The sequence below is a fragment of the Hyaena hyaena genome, unplaced genomic scaffold (assembly GCF_003009895.1).
Source record: "Hyaena hyaena isolate Hyena2069 unplaced genomic scaffold, ASM300989v1 scaffold_2597, whole genome shotgun sequence".
Taxonomy (NCBI): domain Eukaryota; kingdom Metazoa; phylum Chordata; class Mammalia; order Carnivora; family Hyaenidae; genus Hyaena; species Hyaena hyaena.
This window is the reverse complement of record NW_024083236.1, coordinates 487-19,718: the sequence shown is the minus strand read 5'-3', so window position 1 is coordinate 19,718 and position 19,232 is coordinate 487. Positions and strand designations below refer to the sequence as shown.

At 46.3% G+C, this 19,232-nt stretch overlaps 1 protein-coding gene across 1 annotated transcript; it reads right to left on the bottom strand.

The window, feature by feature from the left end:
* Positions 1 to 9,409: 9,409 nt before the first annotated feature.
* Positions 9,410 to 18,456, bottom strand: LOC120227630 (cytochrome P450 4A11-like; the record flags this gene model as incomplete). Its single annotated transcript, XM_039225706.1, is given in 12 exon segments — positions 9,410 to 9,478; positions 9,480 to 9,642; positions 11,996 to 12,072; positions 12,221 to 12,285; positions 13,559 to 13,691; positions 13,785 to 13,979; positions 14,066 to 14,172; positions 14,618 to 14,771; positions 15,353 to 15,502; positions 16,675 to 16,802; positions 17,448 to 17,492; positions 18,315 to 18,456. Coding segments are annotated over 12 exon segments (1,428 nt in total), but the record flags the coding sequence as incomplete, so codon positions are not given.
* Positions 18,457 to 19,232: the final 776 nt, after the last annotated feature.

The window sequence follows — 19,232 nt, the reverse complement described above, 5'->3', positions numbered from 1 at the left end:
ACTCCTGACTTAGTCAATAACAGAGGTACTGAACAAAGGAAGATTTCAGATAGAATTTTAAGAACAAGAAATATTGGGCTGCAATATCTGATAGGTCAGCAGCTTCTGAGAGATATTGGGCACCAGGAGTAATATTTGTTCTGTAGCAGATCTTGTCTTCTTACAGAGTCGACATACCGTCAGTGTAATGGGAAAGTCACTGGAGGAAGTTTTATTGGTTCCTTCTGTCAAATCCTGGGCCTGGAAGGTGACAACTGCATCTAACAAAAGGTCACAATTTCTCCAAATGGACAAATAATCTGGAAGTCATTAGTGCAGCAATGCGCAGGAAGGAACTGGCTCTGACTGTCTCCCTGTGGCTGACATGAAGTTTCCATCTTTGGTTCCACTCAGTTGAAATCACTCTGCCTCCTTCTCTGAGAAGAAACTGGTCTCCGCTCCCTGCAACCCCACCTCTTAGGTTTCTTCAATCCATACGCCACTAGTGAGCCCCTCTCTACGTGCTGCACTTCCTATAACCCTCCCTTGGGGACCAGTGTTGACAGAGTTGGCTGAGTAGACACTGTCTCCAACCCAGTCACCCCAAGCTTCTCCTTCCCTGTCACTGCACAACTTGAGTCAAGCATCCCTCGGGGTCAGCTCTGCGCTGGCCACTGGGGTACTAGAACGGGGTGACATCCTCAGCCCATGGAGTACATAGTGCCGGGTTTGGGGGATGAGAGATGATGTATAAACAGATTCTGTTAATGGTGGAACTCAATGTCAGTGCTTTTTGCCTGCCCCATCCTGGGAACCTGTTCTTGGGTGCCAGTGACTTGCCGGGTTCTAGCACTGAAACCCCCAGTCTGGACCATCACCAGTCTTGGGCGCCGAACCTGGTTGTTCCTTATACCCGATGTGACCCCCGTTGGCAGTTGACCCTATTATCCTGTGATATGACACCTTCTGAGATTCCTGTCTATGGTCTCCATAGGCTGGAAAACCACCGAAGTCTGAGTCCCAGGTGGTTCAAGTCCAGGCCGAGATAGTGGGGTTGAGTGGCAGTGGCAGGGAAGCATCAAGAAGCCTGGTCTGAGAAAAGAGCCAGGGTTGCTCAGCCTGGAGGGGAAGACTAAGGAAGGAGCAGCCATTGTCCTTAAAGAGCGAAGATGCTCCACAGCCTACAGATCTGTCTAAGGAAAGAGGACCAGACTGGCCTGTGGGCACCAGACCAGGCTTCCTTGGAAGGGTGAAGCTCCAGGGCTGGCATGGGGCACCAAGGTCTGAGAGATAAGCAGACTCACGTGCTGTCACACAAGAAGGCTGTGTGGGATGCATCAGCTGACCGGGAGGATGCTCTGGGAATCCATGCCCGCTCTGTCCTCCCAACCCCCACCCAGCCCCTTCCTACCTCCTGCATGTGTCCGAGGAGCCAGTGGGAAGGAGGGGACGGGAAGTGCTGGACGGCCTTGAGCAGCCACTGCCTGCGCAGGTAGAGCTGAGCTGCCTTGAGCAACAGCAGAGCCAGGCCTAGCAGGGTGGCCACTTGCAGGAGGCCAGAGACACCACCCAGGGATCTGTTGAGGCTCAGCACAGAGACACTCATGGTGTAGGGACAGCTGGATCTGCTGACTGTCCCTGACTGTGGCTGACCTGTTCTGGGCATCCCAGCCCTTTCAATCCAAGGAGGATTGCCCTGCCCACCTTGAGGGAGGGAGCAGAAAGTTAAAGGGAGAGGGCCAAAGTTAGACTGGGCCTCCAGAGTTCATTAACTCTGAGGATCCACCTTGGGAACCAGTAAGTGGGAAGCTTTCTCAGCAGATAGTGACCATGGTCAGCAAACTCCCACTTGCCATTGTCTCAATTATTCATCCAGTATTTCAGGAGCACCTCCTAAGTCTTCTTGTACTAAGGTGTGCTAAGTGTTGCGACATGGCTGCCTGCAAACAGACATGAACCCTGACTGCAAGAAGACCGCAGATCAGTTACCAAGTTAAGAACATGTGTTTGGTTGGCTTATTATTCCTTTTCAAAGTAAAAGTCTTACAGACAGCTCGTGTGACGTGGCACAGGAGAACTGCCATTGAGAGTACCAGTTAGTATTAGAATTGGGGGAGGGGGTCTCCCAACTACCTGCCTCAGCAATGATCCCCATGCTTGTCACTGTCCACCCTCCAGTTGTGCCTGGGGCTAACTGTGCCGGCAGGTCCCCCAGCCCAAAGGCATGCTCATAACAAAAGAAACCAGCAACTTAGACTCTCCAAGCCTCAGTTTCTCCTTCTGGAAGGTGGGATATTAGCCCTTTTCCCAAATTACTCCCAAGTTCCCTCCTCCAAAGTCCTCATTTTCTCGATCTCATGACAGGAGATTTATTATACAACCCTTGGACCGGAGCTCTTTCCTGCTTCACCTGAACCCTGGGCTCCTGTCCAAACCCCAGGGGACATAACCACATTACCCATTCCTCTCAACTTAGTATGTTACTTTCCATCCCCCTGTGGCCCTGGGTCAGGGATCTTGGAGCCGGACAATTTCCCTTACTTGCCCTAGCACCTGCTTTGCACCTAGCGCACCAAGAGCAGTTGCGGAGAGAGCTTGGAAGTGGAACAGCCTTGGGTGCAATTATGGGGGTCACTCTGTCTTAGCCTCCCTGAGTCCTTGCTTCCCTCTATAATTTGGGAATATAATGCTTGGTGGAGCTAACATTTAGTGAGCACTTACTATGTTCTAGACACTGTGAAAGGAACCTTATAGGTTTTCTCCACCACAGCCCTACAGAACAGATTTTTTTAACAAAAATCCCCAAGTCAAAGTGGGAAAACCAAAGCACAAAGAGCTTAGCTGCCTGTCCAGCGTCACCCTGCTGGTAAGAGGGAGAGCCAGGGTTCAGCCCAGGAAGTCCTGCCCCAGAGACTTTGCTGTGAACCATTTGTGAAAAACAGGTCCCAGCTCACAGGTGGCAACACTCAAATGCTGCAGGGGACATTTCATGTGTACTCTGATCCAGGGTTTCCCAGGAGCAGGAGGTGTTTTAAGTATCAATCCCACATATTGGCATAAATGCAAGCCTCACTATGCAGGGCTATTTTTGTGAGCAAGTGGAGGGGACACCATGTAGCTAGATGTAGCAGTCATTGAAGATGATGTTCAGAGAATGTTTATGATGTGAGTAGAGCTCATAATAAAGAGAACAGTCAAGAGAATGTAGAGCTGTCTGTAGAGCACAAGGTTAAGTCTCGTAAAGTTGTGCTGGCATGGTTAACATTTATTAAGCCGTCAATATCTTTCCCACTCATTTGCTATCCAGACACCACAAGCAAAGAGACTTTGAGGGTTGAAACGGGGCAACACATGTCCTTATGCTTCCTATCGCAACGGCCTCCGGGCTGTGCCTACTGATGATACCCGGTGACTACTTACTGATTTGATGAACGAACAAAGCTGGAAATCAGGATAACATTGCACCAGCTAGTTTTGGTTGTCACATCTTAAAGGGAAATGAGTATTTTTATTCCCGGGTGCTTCCTGGCTCTGTGGATAGGCCACAGAAAGGCAGAGGAATGGGTGCAGTCATTCCCCCAAGGTGGCAGCTTAAAGTGATCACTCATGTGGATACCTAACACCTGGCACTTGCTGTTTCTGGGATTGATAACATTGGGTTGGGTGCTGGTGCAACATGTATCTAGTTTGTTTTTACCACTGTAGCAAGAGTTCATGTCCCTGGCAAAGGCCTTTTATTCCTAACTGTTGGCTTGCTTTTCCCATCTAAGAGAAGGCACGGAGCTCTCATGTTTATTTTTGGCTGGGAACATTCTGTAGCACCCCTTTCTACTTGGAATGAGTTCTGGGGTGATTCTGAGAATATGAGGGTCCTTATCCAGTACATGCATGGTGGTGGCATGCAGTAAGCTTCCAAAATACCTCCTCAATATTGGCATAGCGCTTTCCAAAACACAATCACAACTAGTGCTCAAATTATTAACCCTAAGTTACAGACAAGTAAACTAAGGCCCAGGGAGTTAGATGACTGTCTCAAAGTTGCAAAACAAGTACGTGTCAAAGTTAGAAACTTGGCCTCAAATTTCTAGCTCCAGCTTTGCTAATACCTGATTATTATTTTGTGTAATATTTACTTGTGTTGGCATGATGCCAATGCTTTCATGTATATCTACCTACATCTTTAAAGCACCCTATCTTAGAACAGACACTACCCTCTGGAGGATTTCTCCAACTTGATGTTAGGCCACCATCCCACCAAAGGGCAGCTTGGGAAGACACCACACTTCTTCCCACCCCAGAGCATTTGTGCTTGATGTTGCTTCTACTGGGCATGCTCCTCACTTACTCTTCACCCTGCCAACACCTTGTCATCCTTCGAGTTTCACCTTGAGTGTCTTCTCCAACAAGAGGCCATCCCAGGTCTCCTGTCTAAGTAGATTCTCCCTGTTAGTCTCTCTCATAACACTGTGTTTGTTTCCTTTTTTTGAAGTACTGCTGTCTGTATTCTTTCTACTTAGTTGCTTAGTGGAATATTATCAGTCTTCTCCAAGGATGAAAGGGCAGGACCATGTGTGATTCATTCCATTGAATCTCTCTCGACAGTTCCCTGCACATAGCAGGTCCTCAATGAGAATGTGTCAAGTGACATAAGAGATAGAATTGAGCAGAGCTCTGCATTGCACAGCAAGCTGGTATTATCTTCTCATGAAAAACTTTAATGCTGAATGAAATCTCTTTCTGGGAGTACTATAGATAGAGGGTTGATGACAGGCAGCAGTTGGAAGCAGGTTGGCCAGTTTGCAGTTGTTGAGCTATCCCAGGTACCGTAAGGGGTTGACTTGGAGTACAGTGGTGGCCGTGGGTCTGGAGAGGGAATGAGCCCTAAGATGTTAAGATTGTGAGTGGCTCAGAAATGCTGGAAGGGGATTGGAGGACTTTCCCAGGATCTGCCTGGGCAGCTTCCTCTTTTCCCTGCCCAGGGATTCAGGGACTGGCTGGTGACAGTGGGCTCCTGAGGAGCCTGGTCTTCTGTCACATTTCTTATCCAGCAGACAGAGAGCCCAGAAAAAGTTGTATCCTGAGCCTACCCATTCTCTTCAGCTCACCCACCCAGGCTTGAACAGATCCTTGGCTTCTGGAATATCGATGAGCTGTACAATACCCGACTTTCCTAGGTATTGCAGAGCTGAGGGGGTGAATGTTCTCAGGAGAGAGTGAGGCTCCTGAGAACACAGGCCTCAGGCACCATGTAGGGAGGAGTCCTGGGACCTTCATCTCACTTTTGGGGAACTGAGGTCCTATTTATCCACATGTCCTATTGTCCACAAATAAATATCTGGGAATCTCCCAGTCTGTGCATGACTTGATCATCTTTATCCTACAAACCCCATACTCACATATGTGTTAATTTCTTCTTCCACTGGATTGGGGAGAGGGCACCTGCCTTCCCTGCCTTTCCTCTCTCAGACTTTTGATGCTGGGTGACAATGATCCTTCCCTGTCCTTCCTTCCCTGCTATGTCACCACTCGCTGGGCATCCCACCAACCGGACAGCCTGATCCTCTAGTGCCCTTTCTTACTTAAGCTCCTCCTTGGGAAGACAGCTACTGGCTGTCCAGAAAATGGCCTCAGACACATTATACTTCTGGGTATGTTGTTTTCGTCCTACATAGGCTTCTACTCAGCTGGGTTTTGTTTTTCTGGTAGACCTCTAAAACAGATTTGGGTAGCAAGAATGGTTCTAGAGGAACAAAATCTTAACAATTTTTCTTAATTGGTTCTGGATATCATGAATAAGTCTCTAATAGAGTTTATTGGGAGGGCACTGAAGACCCTATTGCCAATGGTAAAGAGGACACTGGTAGCCCAGGGCCTGATGTTGCAAAACACAGAACATCACCATTGGATACTGCTAATCAAATATTTGCAAAGGTCAAGGTTTGGTGAACATGTATTTGATGCCAAAAAGCATTTCAGTTGTCCATGGTGTCCTGGAGAAAGTGGGAAAAGAATGATACGGAGGATTGAAAAGAAAGACATGACCTGAAAGCTTCTATGTTGGCATTGAAGATCATTGTGCCCTATAACCACAGTGCCCTTTGCCAGGGCTCAGATTTCTGAAAACTCAACCCAGACCAATCATCCTGTCTGTACCTGAATTATAAACAAATTGAATCCCGTGTCTTGTAGGTGGCAGGTTACAATGAGAACACTGAGCATCGGGAGCCTGAAAATTGGAATGGGGACATGTGGGATATCCCCATGAAGCTGGAGACATCAAACGCCTATATTCTACTGAATCTCTTTCAGTTGGGGAATACATCCATTCCAGTTATGCATTCCAGGAGCAGAGAAGTAACCTCAGGATACATAGGGTATACAGCACCAGCTAGGAGGCAATAGCTTGCAAGGTTGAAGGAAGGCTCTCCCAGGGGCTGGATATGCTATAAATCAATGTCCAATACGTGGTACTGGTTCTTCCATAGTCAAGGTTCACCCATCCAGGGCTCAAGAGGTAGAAATGGGATGGGCACCACTCATTCTTTTCTTTCTTTTTTTTTTTGTAAAGTTTGTTTTTATTTATTTTATTTTATTTTTTAAATAGTTTATTTTCAAGTTGGTTTCCATATAACACCCAGTGCTCATCCCCACAAGTGTCCTCCTCCATGCCCATCAACCCCCTTCCCCTCCCCCTTACCCCATCTGCCCTCAGTTTGTTCTTGGCATTCAAGAGTCTCTCATGGTTTGCTTCCCTCCCTCTCCCCCACTATTTTCCCCTTCTTCTCCCCCACGGTCCTCCGTTAAGTTCCTCCTAATCCTCTTATACGTGCAAACATATGGTAGCTGTCCTTCCATGCCTGACTTATTTCGCTCAGCATAACACCCTCAAGGTCCATCTATATTGCTACACATGGCCAGATTTCATCTTTCTCATTGCCATGTAGTATTCCATTGTATAGATAAACCACACCTTCTTGATCCATTCATCAGTTGATGGACGCTTAGGCTCTTGTTGAGAGTGCTGCTATGAACATTGGAGTACATGTGCCCCTGTGCGTCAGCACTCCTGTATCCCTTGGGTAAATTCCTAGCAGTGCTATTGCTGGGTCATAGGGGAGTTCTACTGTTAATTTTTTGAGGAACCTCTACACTGTTTTCCAGAGGGGCTGCACCAGTTTCCATTCTCACCAACAGTGTAGGAGGGTGCCCGTTTCTCCACATCCTCGCCAGCATCTAGAGTTCTCTGATTTGCTCATTTTAGCCACTCTGACCTGCATGAGGTGGTATCTCAGTGTGGTTTGGATTTGTATTTCCTTGATGAGTAGAGATGCTGAGCATCATTTCATGTGTCTGTTGGCCATCTGGATGTCCTTTTTGGAGAAGTGTGTGTTCATATCTTCTGCCCATTTCTTCGCTGGATTGTTTGTTTTTCAGGTGTGGAGTTTGGTGAGTTCCTCATAGATTTTGGATACTAGCCCTTTATCTGATATGTCATTTGCAAGTATCTTTTCCCATTCTGCTGGTCGCCTATTAGTTTTATGGATTGTTTCCTTTGCCGAGGTACCACTCATTCTTACCCCTAGTGATCCAATTAGCAACGCTTTAGGTACTTGTTAGTGCAACATCATTCTGCTGGCCTCGTGGTCTTAGTTCCAAAAGCAGGAGTGCTTCCACTAGGAGACAGAAGGATGATTACGTTGAACTGCATATGAACATATCTCCTGGCCCCTTTGGGCTCCTCATAGGTCTGAATCAAAAGCAGTTATGGTACTGGATTGATCCTGATTGCCAAAGGGAAATTGATAATTTCCTTACAGATGAATGTGAGAAGAATTATGCTCTGAATAGAGGAGATACATGAGGCATCTCTTAGAACTACCATGCTCTGTCATTAAAATAAATTTAAAATGCCACTGCCGAGTTGAGGAAGAGCCAGTAATGGCCCAGATCCTTTACAAGGAAAGGTTTGGGTCATCTCACTTGGCCAAAATCCACACCTGCCTGATGTGCTTCCTGAGGGCAAAGAAAATATGGAATGGGTAATGAAAGAAGGTAGTGATAAATGCTGGCTACGGTCATGTCACAGAATGACCGTATGTCATAGAAATGAATGTATTGTTTCTGGCATTTTCCCTTATTTGGTGTGAATATGATTATACATGTGTGCACCTATGTGTCAGATTGTTTTTTTCCTTGTCTTACATCCTCCACATAAAAGGTAAATGTAGTAATATTAGTTGACTTTGTATTAGGTACAGGATTTCAGGGAGTTAAAGAATTACCTCCACCAATATGCTAATTTAGGTAATTGGTATGTTCTTAGAGAACTCAAGCAAATTTGCATGTTAGTTTAGGTGAAACTTTAATTGTGCAAATATGAAACCAAAGAAAAATATTTAATGCATATGAATTCAAAATAACACAGAAATGGTTTCTGGATTGCTTATATTTCTGTGATATTGCATCTATTAATTGGCATACAGAATCTGTTGACTCTTTGAATATACAATGTATTTAAGTATTATTAACTCCTATCCTATTAGTACAGGATCTGAAGTGATTCCAGTGTGGTATGTGTGACTGTCCTTAACTTCAGTGTGCAACATAAAAGGAACAGTAAGGATCCATAACATTGATACATGGAATAATGTATTGTGAAGCCTATAAATAGTGGCATACTAAAATAAAAGCTTAAAATATAACCAACCAACCAAACAAACAAACAAAAAAAGAATACCCTCCAATGACTTTGCTTTGTTGTTGGGGACAAGGGTCAACACACTTTTAATCATATAAAAGACACTTGGTGGAAGGACGACTTTATTCCAGTTAATGGGCAAATCAAGTATGGTTTAATGAGATGTGTGAATGCCAAGTGGACAAAAGGTGGACTGTGAAGGCTAGTTTTGTGGGTCAACTTGAATTGGCTGTAGTACCACTTATTCAATTATGCAAGAGTCTGGGTGTTTCACTAAAACTTATATAGATATAATCAATTGAATTTAAGAGAAGGATATTTCCCTGATGAATGGAGAGGCCTAATACCCTCATTGAATGGCTTTAAGAGCAGACTTTAAGAAGGTAGAAAATGCAGGAGAAGACATTCTCCCTTAGGGTTCTGCAACACCTTGGTTGTGGCCCAGTGAGACTCTTTTCATATTTCTGGTCTCCTGAACTACAAGGTGATCAATTTGTGCTTTTTAAAGGGACTGAGTTTGTGTCATTTGGTAAATCTGCAAGAGAAAATAGTACAGGGATGGACCAGCAGGTAGAAAGGGAAAATGTTAAGAGAAGGCAGACAGAATGGAGAATAGGCACTTAATCAAGAGTTACACACACAGTCAGAGCTACAACTGAGTACAAAGAGGGTAAGAGCAAACTAGGAGGAATTTGGAAAAGGGTGAGACAAAGAAGGGAAGACACTGATGGGTTAGAGGAGGAGATCAGGGGAGCTGGCAGGAGGCCTTTGTGGCTCATTCTTGTCTACACAGGGGTTAGAGGAGCTTCTTGAGATGCAGATGGATCCCATTCTTGGACTTCAGCAGAAATCTTGGCTGGGGAACAGGGACCCTGAAAGGATCTGGTGCCAGCTCAAAGCGAAGTAGTGTCAGAGCCACTGCCACCTTCATCTCATTCATGGCAAACTGCTTCCCGATGCAGTTCCTGGGTCAGGGAGGGAAAAGGAAATGCGAAGTGACCTAAGTCCCCTTGCAGGGAACAGCACTTTCAGGGCCCTCCTGCATGAGCCCAGCCCTGATCCCTTTCCTTGTAAGACACACACTCTGCCCCTGACCTTTGACAAAGCTTACCATCTTCCAGGACTAGCTCCTTCTCCTACCTCTGCTGTCAGCAGTCCAGAAATCCTTTTATAAGAAGGCCAACCCCAGAGGCACACAGCCAAGTCAAGAGATCACTACAACAGTTAATCCTTAAGTTGTTTGCTCTCTCCATAGCCATTTCTGGTTTCAAGAAAGGGAAGCCAAGATAGGGTACCATAGGGAGAAGTCTGGGTCACACTCCAGGCCCAAATCATCTGGGTGGGGGAAGGTGCTACAGGAACCCAGATCCTCAGAAAAATGACAAGGTAGACTTGTGTAAGGAAGTCAGAATGGAAACAGAGAAACATCCTGGAGGTGCAAGGCCTTAGCAACCATGCAACCTGCTACACCATCTGCCTCCCAGTTTGGGTCCAGACTCCAGTCTTCCCTTCGACCCCTGAGTAAACCAGCTGCTATAGATTCCAATTCAACTGCAGAAATATCCCTGCCTGCTATCCTTCAGCTTCCTTATCTAGGCTTCTCTGTCTCCTGCCTCCCCTCCCTCTCCTGAAGCTCCACCCAGTTCAGTCCACTCAGGCCCTCTATCACAGCTAGGACATGTCCACATGCCTTAGCTGGCATCAAAGCCCTCTCTGGCTTGTTGCCTCACATCACCTTTTCCGCTCTTCCCCGGAGCTAAGCTCCTGCTGATGAGACCTTGAGAATGTCTTCCCTCCACCTCTGCCTGCTCCATGCTCAAGGCTAAGGGCAATAACAGCCCAGCCTCACCCCCTCTGCTCACTGTACCTAGTCTTCCTGGACCTTGCAGTCACTATAATATTTTTTTTTATTCAAGGATACATTACTTTCCAGAACATGACAGTGCCAAGTACTTGGAACGTCCTACAGTGTGTTCAATTAGTAAATGAATGAGTGAAAGAAAGAATGAATGAATGATGTCTTTTTTGAGTGGAGGTATTCATCTCTTGACTGTGAACTCTCAGAGTCAAGGTCAATATCCTGCCTCTGCAATTCTACTCCTAGCAGAGGACTTGGCACACAGCGACAGGCTTAAGTGTCTTAGAATTGAATGATGTTTTTGAGCTGAAGAAAAAAAATGTGAATGGGAAAAATATAAGTAACCATTAAGTCTGAGCTAGGAATGGAGCTATCAAGCCCTCTTCTGTCTCTACTGACAGCCACGTGTCTTCCACCAATATCTAGAAAGAAGATTTCAGTCCCAGGGAGAAACCAAATCCTAGGCCAGTATCTGCAAGAATAATTGGCTTGAAGCCTATTCTGTTAAAGTGGATTCACTATTGAAGAATTTATAGATTTATGTATTTAGAAAAACACTTGTTTCTATTACCACTTGGAAAGTTCCCTGAAGTTACTATTTAGAGGACAGTTTCAGCAGCACTGGAAGATTTCATAGCAGGAACCCTGGAGAATAGTCATCTAGCTCCACAGCCACTTCAGGTCTGCTTGATGTTTTACATACCAGAAAACTTTCAAATAGCATGTGTCATATACAGAAGAGTGGATTTTCTCTCATGAGGAGTTTTATGTCCTCATTTGTAGATATTTGACCACTTGGATTATATTAAGGTGTATAGAGCCCAGATCATATATACTGATTTGACTATAGGGAAAATTGAAAAGTGTAAGTGAACATGACTACGGAGTCAAAAATTCCTTTGGATTGATGCAAACATAATGGTACACAGATTAGTTGAATATTTAATGAGTCCCTTAACAAGCTACAGTAACTACTCTCATATATCACTTAAATATTTGAGACATGCAAAGCAGCTGAGAATGGAAACATGCAAAGTAGTCAGTGGTGCAATGTGGAGACAGAATGGTGAGTTGAGTAGGAAAGGCTGGTTTGAGAATGTGTGTGAAAATTTTCTATCAATTCCATCCAGACTTTGAAATCAATAACACTTGAAAATTCACATGTGAAAAACTAATTTTGCAAAGTCATACAATGAATCAAACACTAGAATGCACTGAGCTTTGCAACAGCCACCAACTTCGGAGTGTGGCAGGAGATTGAGAAAGAAAAATTGATCAAAGTCTCCAAGTCATTCCATGCTTACCAACATTCTATTGTACATAGAGACACAAACCTCTTTCCCAGCACACAGACATGCAAGGGTATATCTGTAGACACCCATACAAACATAAGAAGTCACAGCATCAAGTATGTATCCAGTAAACAGCCCCCTATTCCCTTCCTGGTACAAATAACTCACCTTGCTCCTCCTGAGAAGGGCAGGAAAGTATGGCTGTGTCGAGCAGAACCTGGTGCAAACCTTGAAGGGTCAAACACCTGCAGACGGAGCACCAGGGCCAAGATAGGTGTGGCCAAGCCTCTCCTTCCTATTAACCAACCACCAGACAGACCACCCAGAAGTGGGGCAGGAGGATGCATTGGTCTGGAGAGCTCATCCAATACCCTCCTCCCAAGGCCATCATACCTCTGGATTTGGCCACACCTTTGGGTTGTGGTGAAGGGCATAAATGGAAAGGGTCACTAGGAATCCTGTGGGACAGAAGAGAGAAGACTAATCATACTCATGCCATGAGGAGCCATGTGAATGCACAAACAGCTTGGCAACCACAATGGGAGCCACATCTCATTACTCTGAGTAGAATGATTGTGTTGCAAAAGAGGTGGGGCAGACAAGGCAAAGCATATGTGCACAAATTATTATATATCCATGCCCAAGGTGAGAAGCAGAAAAGAAATGGAGGCTTACCTTTTGGGGCAACTCAAGTGACTGACAATTCACATTTATCAAGTAGCATCAATGAGCCTTTGGAGAATATGAATAATCTTTATAAGAACCCTCCATGCAAGCACTCATATCCCCATTATCCATATCAGGCACCTTGAGCCTAAGAGAGGCTAAGCAACTTGCTTAAAACACACACTAGGATGTGGCAGGCCTGGAATTCAGATCAGAAGTGAGCCAAGGGTGGCCTCCAACCATGACTGGGTTCTCAGATCTGGTCAGCAGGTGCTATCTGCCATCAGTCTGAGGGCTCTCCACAGAGTGGACTGTCAATATAATGATGGTGGATTCCCTGATCTCCTTGAATGCTTCGACCCCATAAGGAAGGAAAAACAGCTCTGTCTAGCCCAGTATGATTGTCTGTCCAGCCATCAAATCTCTGAATATTATAAGTTTATGCTAATTTTGAAGCCCCTTCTGAAGTCAACATATCCTTGAGAGAAGATGCAATGCACTGAGTCATTATTTTAACTGACATGTATATAGCAGTTTGCCTTTGTCACAAAGGGGTTATCCAAACAGTATTTCAAATCTGAAGGATATTCAAATAGATATGACAGTGAAGACAGAATTGGTACATGAGTTCTGACTTGAAGTCAGGAATTGGAGTATGTAGTTTCAAATCAGAGAATATCAGTGCCTTCAATGGGAATGCTGTAGCATCACAAAACAATGGAACCTCATGGTAATAGAATGGTTTTTTTTGGATAAGTTTAGGAACATAGGATTCTGTTCCTTTGACATCTTAAAAATTGAGAGGCACCTTACAGGTTATTTGGGAGAGTCAACCAAAATAGAAAATATTCTCCATATGTAGGAAGGGGAAATAACCTTTATGAAACATTGCCTGTGCTCTGGCTCTGTGTCAGGCATTTTCTATCATCATCCAAACTTGAGTATGCATCCACTTATTGAGGAAAGAAGACCAGAGAGGTTCAGAACTGCCCCATGACATGTGGACTTCTGACCTCCCGTGTGTTCCTGCAGAGTGCTGATGTGTGAGTGTGGTGATATTATTACCCTTGGGTAAGGAGCGTCCATCAGGGAAGGTGATGGGCTTGCTAAGTTCTCTGCTAATGTTTGGAACTGGTGGATAGAGTCGCAGTGCCTCCTTAATGCACATGGTGGTGTAGGGCATCTGGTCTAGGTGGTTCTTGAAACAAAGATCTCCTGAAGGACAGGCAAGACCCAGACAAGCAGGAAATTCTCTAAGTAAGTGGGCTGGACAATCTCACCTCGTAAGTACTCACCAGGTGATGGAGGCACCATCCCCCAGGAGACTCTGGACCTCCTCTCAGCACCTCTGCTGATGCTCAGGTTGTGTGGCCAGGGAACAGAGAATCCAGGAGATGCTACTGGCTGTGGTGTCGAGGCCAGCAGCCATGAACGTGTCCACTTCAGCACGGAGGTCCTTGTCAGACAACCTGCTCCTGCCCTCCATCTTGGAAGACAAAGTGACATGGCAGGCTTTGCCCCCTTCCTCCAAGCTTACGGGAAAAGCCTCAGGCCTCCCCTACTCACACTCACTTTGGCAAAGAAGAGGATGTCCAGGAAGTCCAAATGCCTCTTGCTCCTGACCTTCTCCAGCTCTCCCTCCTCCTGCATCTGAGCCTTCCTCATTTTGATCACTCGGTCTGTTCCAGAACAGTGTTCCCAGGCAGAGCTGAGAGCTCTGGATGCCCTGACACAGCCACCCTCCTTGGCCCACCTGTCCCCTGTGTCCCAGCCTGGGTGTCAGCTGGATCAGGAGGAGAGCGGTAATGGGTGTGCATGTCAGGGTGAGAGCTGCAGCACCATGTGCTTGAGAGTCAGGTACCCGTCAACAGCATAGCCCAAGGAGGCTCTGCTTGAATGCTGTTGGCAGGGAGTCTCATTCAACCTTCATCCACGTGCTGACACATGTCAGCTTCTGCACAGCACTGGTATCCTAACACCTGCACCAGGGAGTTACCAGTGTAGATGTGTCCCAGCCCCTGAAAGAGCCACGGGGGGGTCAGGGCTCTGTCTGAGTGTTTGGGGCCAGTCCTTTAGGGATGTGTCCAATGAAGGAGGGGATATACCTAAGGGACAGAGTCCAACCTGTGTGTTGACGGGCAAGCTGGCAGGCCCGGTGGTTCCAGCGGCCTTCAGGGGTCAGCCTGTAGATGATGTCGTACTGGTGGAAAGCATTCCTCACCCGGGAAATGATCTGGTTGTTCAGGTCTTGAATGGCCTGGGTGTAAGACTGGGAGATCTTGAATGAGGAGGATGCAAAAGGGCCTTGATAGAGGGAGACATCTTCTCTGGAGTGAATTGGGGTATGAGTGAGGGTTTCTCAATCAGTGGGACAGGCAATGCAAGGCATTCACCATTTCTTTCTTTAAAATTTTTTTTAAATGTTTTATTTATTTCTGAGAGAGAGAGAGAGAGCGTGAGCAGGGGAGGGTCAGAGAGAGAGGGAGATACAGAATCTGAAACAGACTCCAGGCTCTGAGTTGGCAGTCAGCATAGAGCCTGATGTGGGACTCGAATCCACAAACCATGAGATCATGACCTGAGCTGAAGTCGGACGCTTAACTGACTGAGCCACCCAGGCACCCCTCACCATTTCTTTCTTATGCCCTTGAGACCCTCATTTCTTTATGAGGACATTGTAGCCAGTCTTCTCCCAATGGCAGGGATGAGGCATCTCTGCCTAATGAAGGTGTGGTGTGGGTTGAATTTGAATATGGCCTTAGGGGTCTCTGCAGAATGTAGCTGTTTGTGCTGGTAAATACCCAAGATGCCCTAACTACCTCCCAAGATAAGTCCACACCAGTTGATAGGAAGTAGGACCTGGTTGTCTGAGAATTTCAGTGACCTGTCTGCGTGGTGGCTGCCCTGGTAGCTGAAGGCGCACTTCATAATGGTGCCCAAGGTCATCAAGGAGACATGCTCAAAGATCTCCAGATATGAGTTATGTCCGATGAGCTCTTCCCACTTGTCCTGTGGTGGAGTAATATATTAATCTCCTACTCCTCTAGAATGCCCATGATAAAAAGGCTAAGCTCTCTCTTCTGATGAGATGTCCTCTTTCTAAACTGGCTGTGATATGGGGCCCCTGGGTGGTTCAGTAGGTCAAGTGTCCAACTTTGGCTCAGTTCATGATCTCACAGCTCGTGAGTTCAAGCCCCACATCGGGCTCTGTGCTGACAGCTTGGAACCTGGAGCCTATCTTGGAATCCGTGTCTCCCTTCTCTCTGCCCCTCCCCTGCCCACACTGTGTGTCTGTCTCTTCCTCAAAAATAAATAAACATTAAAAATTTTAAAAAATAAAGTGGCTTTGTTTTTAGCAAGTTAATATAGCAAATAAATGTTTGTAATGTGATGGGTATTTTCTTAGAACTTTTTGTTATATAATTAATCATGATCTCTCATAATGTAGGGGCAAGTTATAATACTGACCACCTTTTAGAAGAACAGAAAACAATGTTTTTGAGCGCCCAAAGGTGGCAGCTTTCTGTCATTTGATCTAGACATAAGAAACAGGTGGAATCCCACATAAAGGAGCAAGTATTAAGGCAGGAGAAAGGCTAATGGGTCAGTACCAGGGTTCCTAAGGTAAGGATATCAAGGACCACATTTCCTTTTGTTCAACAAATGTCAGCTGAGCACAGTTAGTGAGAAATAGGGTCTTGCTCAGAGGTGATATTATGGTGCAACCCAGCCCTGGGTGTTGGGACCTGGTCTCCATTTCCCTCCATGGGGTGGCTAAAATTCATGCAGAAGCCTTCAGCCCCAGCCCAGAGCCCACCTCAGTGACATCAAGGAGTGTTCACCTGCCACTGCAGCTGCTACTGCCCAGGTTAGCCAGGGACACTGTCCTGTTGTTTAGGGAGATTGACTGCTCTTCCTATCCAAACCAAAGACATGATGTGGGAGAAGAGACTCTGGATCCAGAAATGACTCTCTCTTCTGTGAGCAATGAGCACAGAGTGGAGGCAAGCTGGTGCCTGGGATATTCCTGTTGTATGCACCCTGGGGAGCCCTGTCTCATAGTAAAATATAAGTGCATGATTTGGGGGCAGTGCCTGACGGATGTCTATGGGACACACTGGCCTGAGACTGGACTCTGTGAACTGTGTGTGAGTGTACAGGTGAACACGGGACCAACTTACTAGCATCACATGGACAGAGTCGACCATGAGTCCCAGATAGGGCTTCAGGATGTCATGGTGGAAGGCTGGGGTCAGCATGAGCCAGTGCTGGAACCACATCTGCCCATTCAACAGGAGCAAACCGTACCCTGTTCCACAATGGGGGAGTGTGGGGAGAGGTACTCCCAAGAGTCATCTAGGAATTTGGGAGAAACCCATGGTGTGAGAAGAAGGGCATCCTGGGCAAGGTAGGGAAGGCCAATGCATTTTGAGAATGTGTCTTTGCAAATACTGGTTCACAGCAAGTAGTCATGACAGCTGAGAGATCAAGGTGGAAACAGAGCAGGGCACAAATCATAGAAGGACTTCAGTGAAAAGTCAGGTTGAGATCATTCTCGAGGACTGCGAAGTGATGTGGAAGAGGCAGAGCTGCAGGAGGTAGGAAGGGGTGAGGCTATTTTTTTTTGAGAGGTGGGGAGAAAGAGAGTGATCATGACCTGGGGCAGAGAGAGAAAGAATCTTTAGCAGCTTCCAGTCTTAAGTAGTGTAGAGCCCAATGTGGTCTCCCATGACCCTGGGATCATGACCTGAACCAAAATGAAGAGTCACATCCTCAACCAATGGAGCCTTCCAGGAACTCCACAGGTGAGGGTTTTATCGTAAGAGAAATGAGGTGCAATTCAGAGTTGAAGGGTGTGACTTTAGTGCTGGACACCACAGTCTTGTTTAATCTCAGCCAAATGGATAGTTGTTGGCAAACCAGAAGGTAGACTACCCAGTAAGACTGTACTCACCTGTCCAGGGAGCCATGAATCTGTAGATGCCATGAGACTTTGGGTCTGAAAGGTAATACAGGCTTTACAGAAAACTGAAGGGAACACTGAAGGCAGGCAGCCCCCAGGAGGAGCTGCGGTCCAGGCCCTTGGCCCCCATCCCATCCTGAGGACTGTAAATTGGCAGTTTGTGTTAAATCACTTCCTATTTGTCTCCAAGCCCTGACTCCCTTTCTTTCCTGATAGTCACTGTGGGCTCAGGAGGGGAGATTCAGTGTCTATAGCACAGCCCATCAAGAATCAGCAAGAAATATAGCTGCTGTCCTCAGTGCTAGTGAAAAGACAGAAGCTTGTGGATATTTTTTATGGTGCCTCAGGCATTTTACGACCCAGCAGAGGCAGGACTTTCAAATACCAGTCATCATGGAGAGCAAATTATCTTTCAAATCTGGGATCATATCAGTGTGGTGAAAGAAAGAAAGAAAGAAAGAAAGAAAGAAAGAAAGAAAGAAAGAAAGAAAGAAAGAAAGAAAGGAAGGAAGGAAGGAAGGAAGGAAGGAAGGAAGGAAGGAAGGAAGGAAGGAAGGAGGAAGGAAGGAAGGAAGGAAGGAAGGAAGAAAGAAGAAAGAATGAAAGAAACAAAGAAACAAAGAAAGAAACAAAGAAAGGAGGGAGGGAGGGAGGAAGGAAGAGAGATAAAATCCCTCACCGCTATTTGAATTCCATCTAAGTATCTATGTTTGGCCTTATGATGGCTTGTGGGCTAGGAGGATGGTTGCTGGAGGATATTGAAGGTTGAGCCACTACTCCCTTCCAGAATTTCACAGTCCCCAAAACTGTACTCAAGAGGGAAGAACCATGCCAGCAGACATGTGGGTTAGCTCTCACCTGATAGCCCCAGGACCACCTTCATGTAGTCCGGATCATAGACTGTGAGGGTGACTTTGCTCCCCCATAGCCAGTGAGGACTGGCACTTGGGTATTTTTCTACCCTTTTCTGAAGATTTTGTAGCTCATGCCCCCCTTGGAACTGTAACCAAGGGAAAGACAGATCAATAAAACCTTCCTCTTTAGGTTCACTGCTTAGAGTGGTGGTTGAGGGTAGGATGGCCACAGGGCAATAGTTCTAGATATTGGTAATGATTAGGAGTTTGGAACTGTTTCTGATGAACCAGGTTCTGATCTGGATTCCAGATTCAGTGAACTTATGTTCTAGTGTGGGGGTGGAGGTGGGGAAGACAATCAGGTCTTAGGGACTGAAGTGTCCTTCAATTACTTAAGGAATCTGCCTTGTGTTCCCAAGTCATGGCCGTCATTGGGCCACCTTTTTCCTTAGATCCAGTGCAGTCACCACCCAGTGGGAGCCTCTTACCATGAAGCTATGTTACTTTGTCCTCCATCATCCCCTTGTACCTGCACAGCAGGGGCCCTGGGTCCTGTTTCTTCCCAGTGACATGCCTCCTTTCTGATTGCATGCTCTCCTCTGCTAGTGGACCTCAAGAAGCCAAAGGGTGCCATGCCAGGCTATTCCCATCTCTGGGCCATTCAGAGGGACACTGGTCTGTCAGCTCTGGACAAGCACTCAGGGCTACCATCTGTACCTGAGCAGATCTGGCCAGGGCAGGTGAGACTCTCATAGAGTAGATAGTGCCCATGTTAGCAGTGACAGTTACCCTGTCAGCAAACACTCAGTGCCACTGGTCTTCAGGCTGCCACACTCAATGCAGGCCATGCTCCACTAAAGCTGCAGCCACAAAAAAAATGTCCCCCAAAGGAGACACAAGGACAGAAGGGGGACAGAAACGA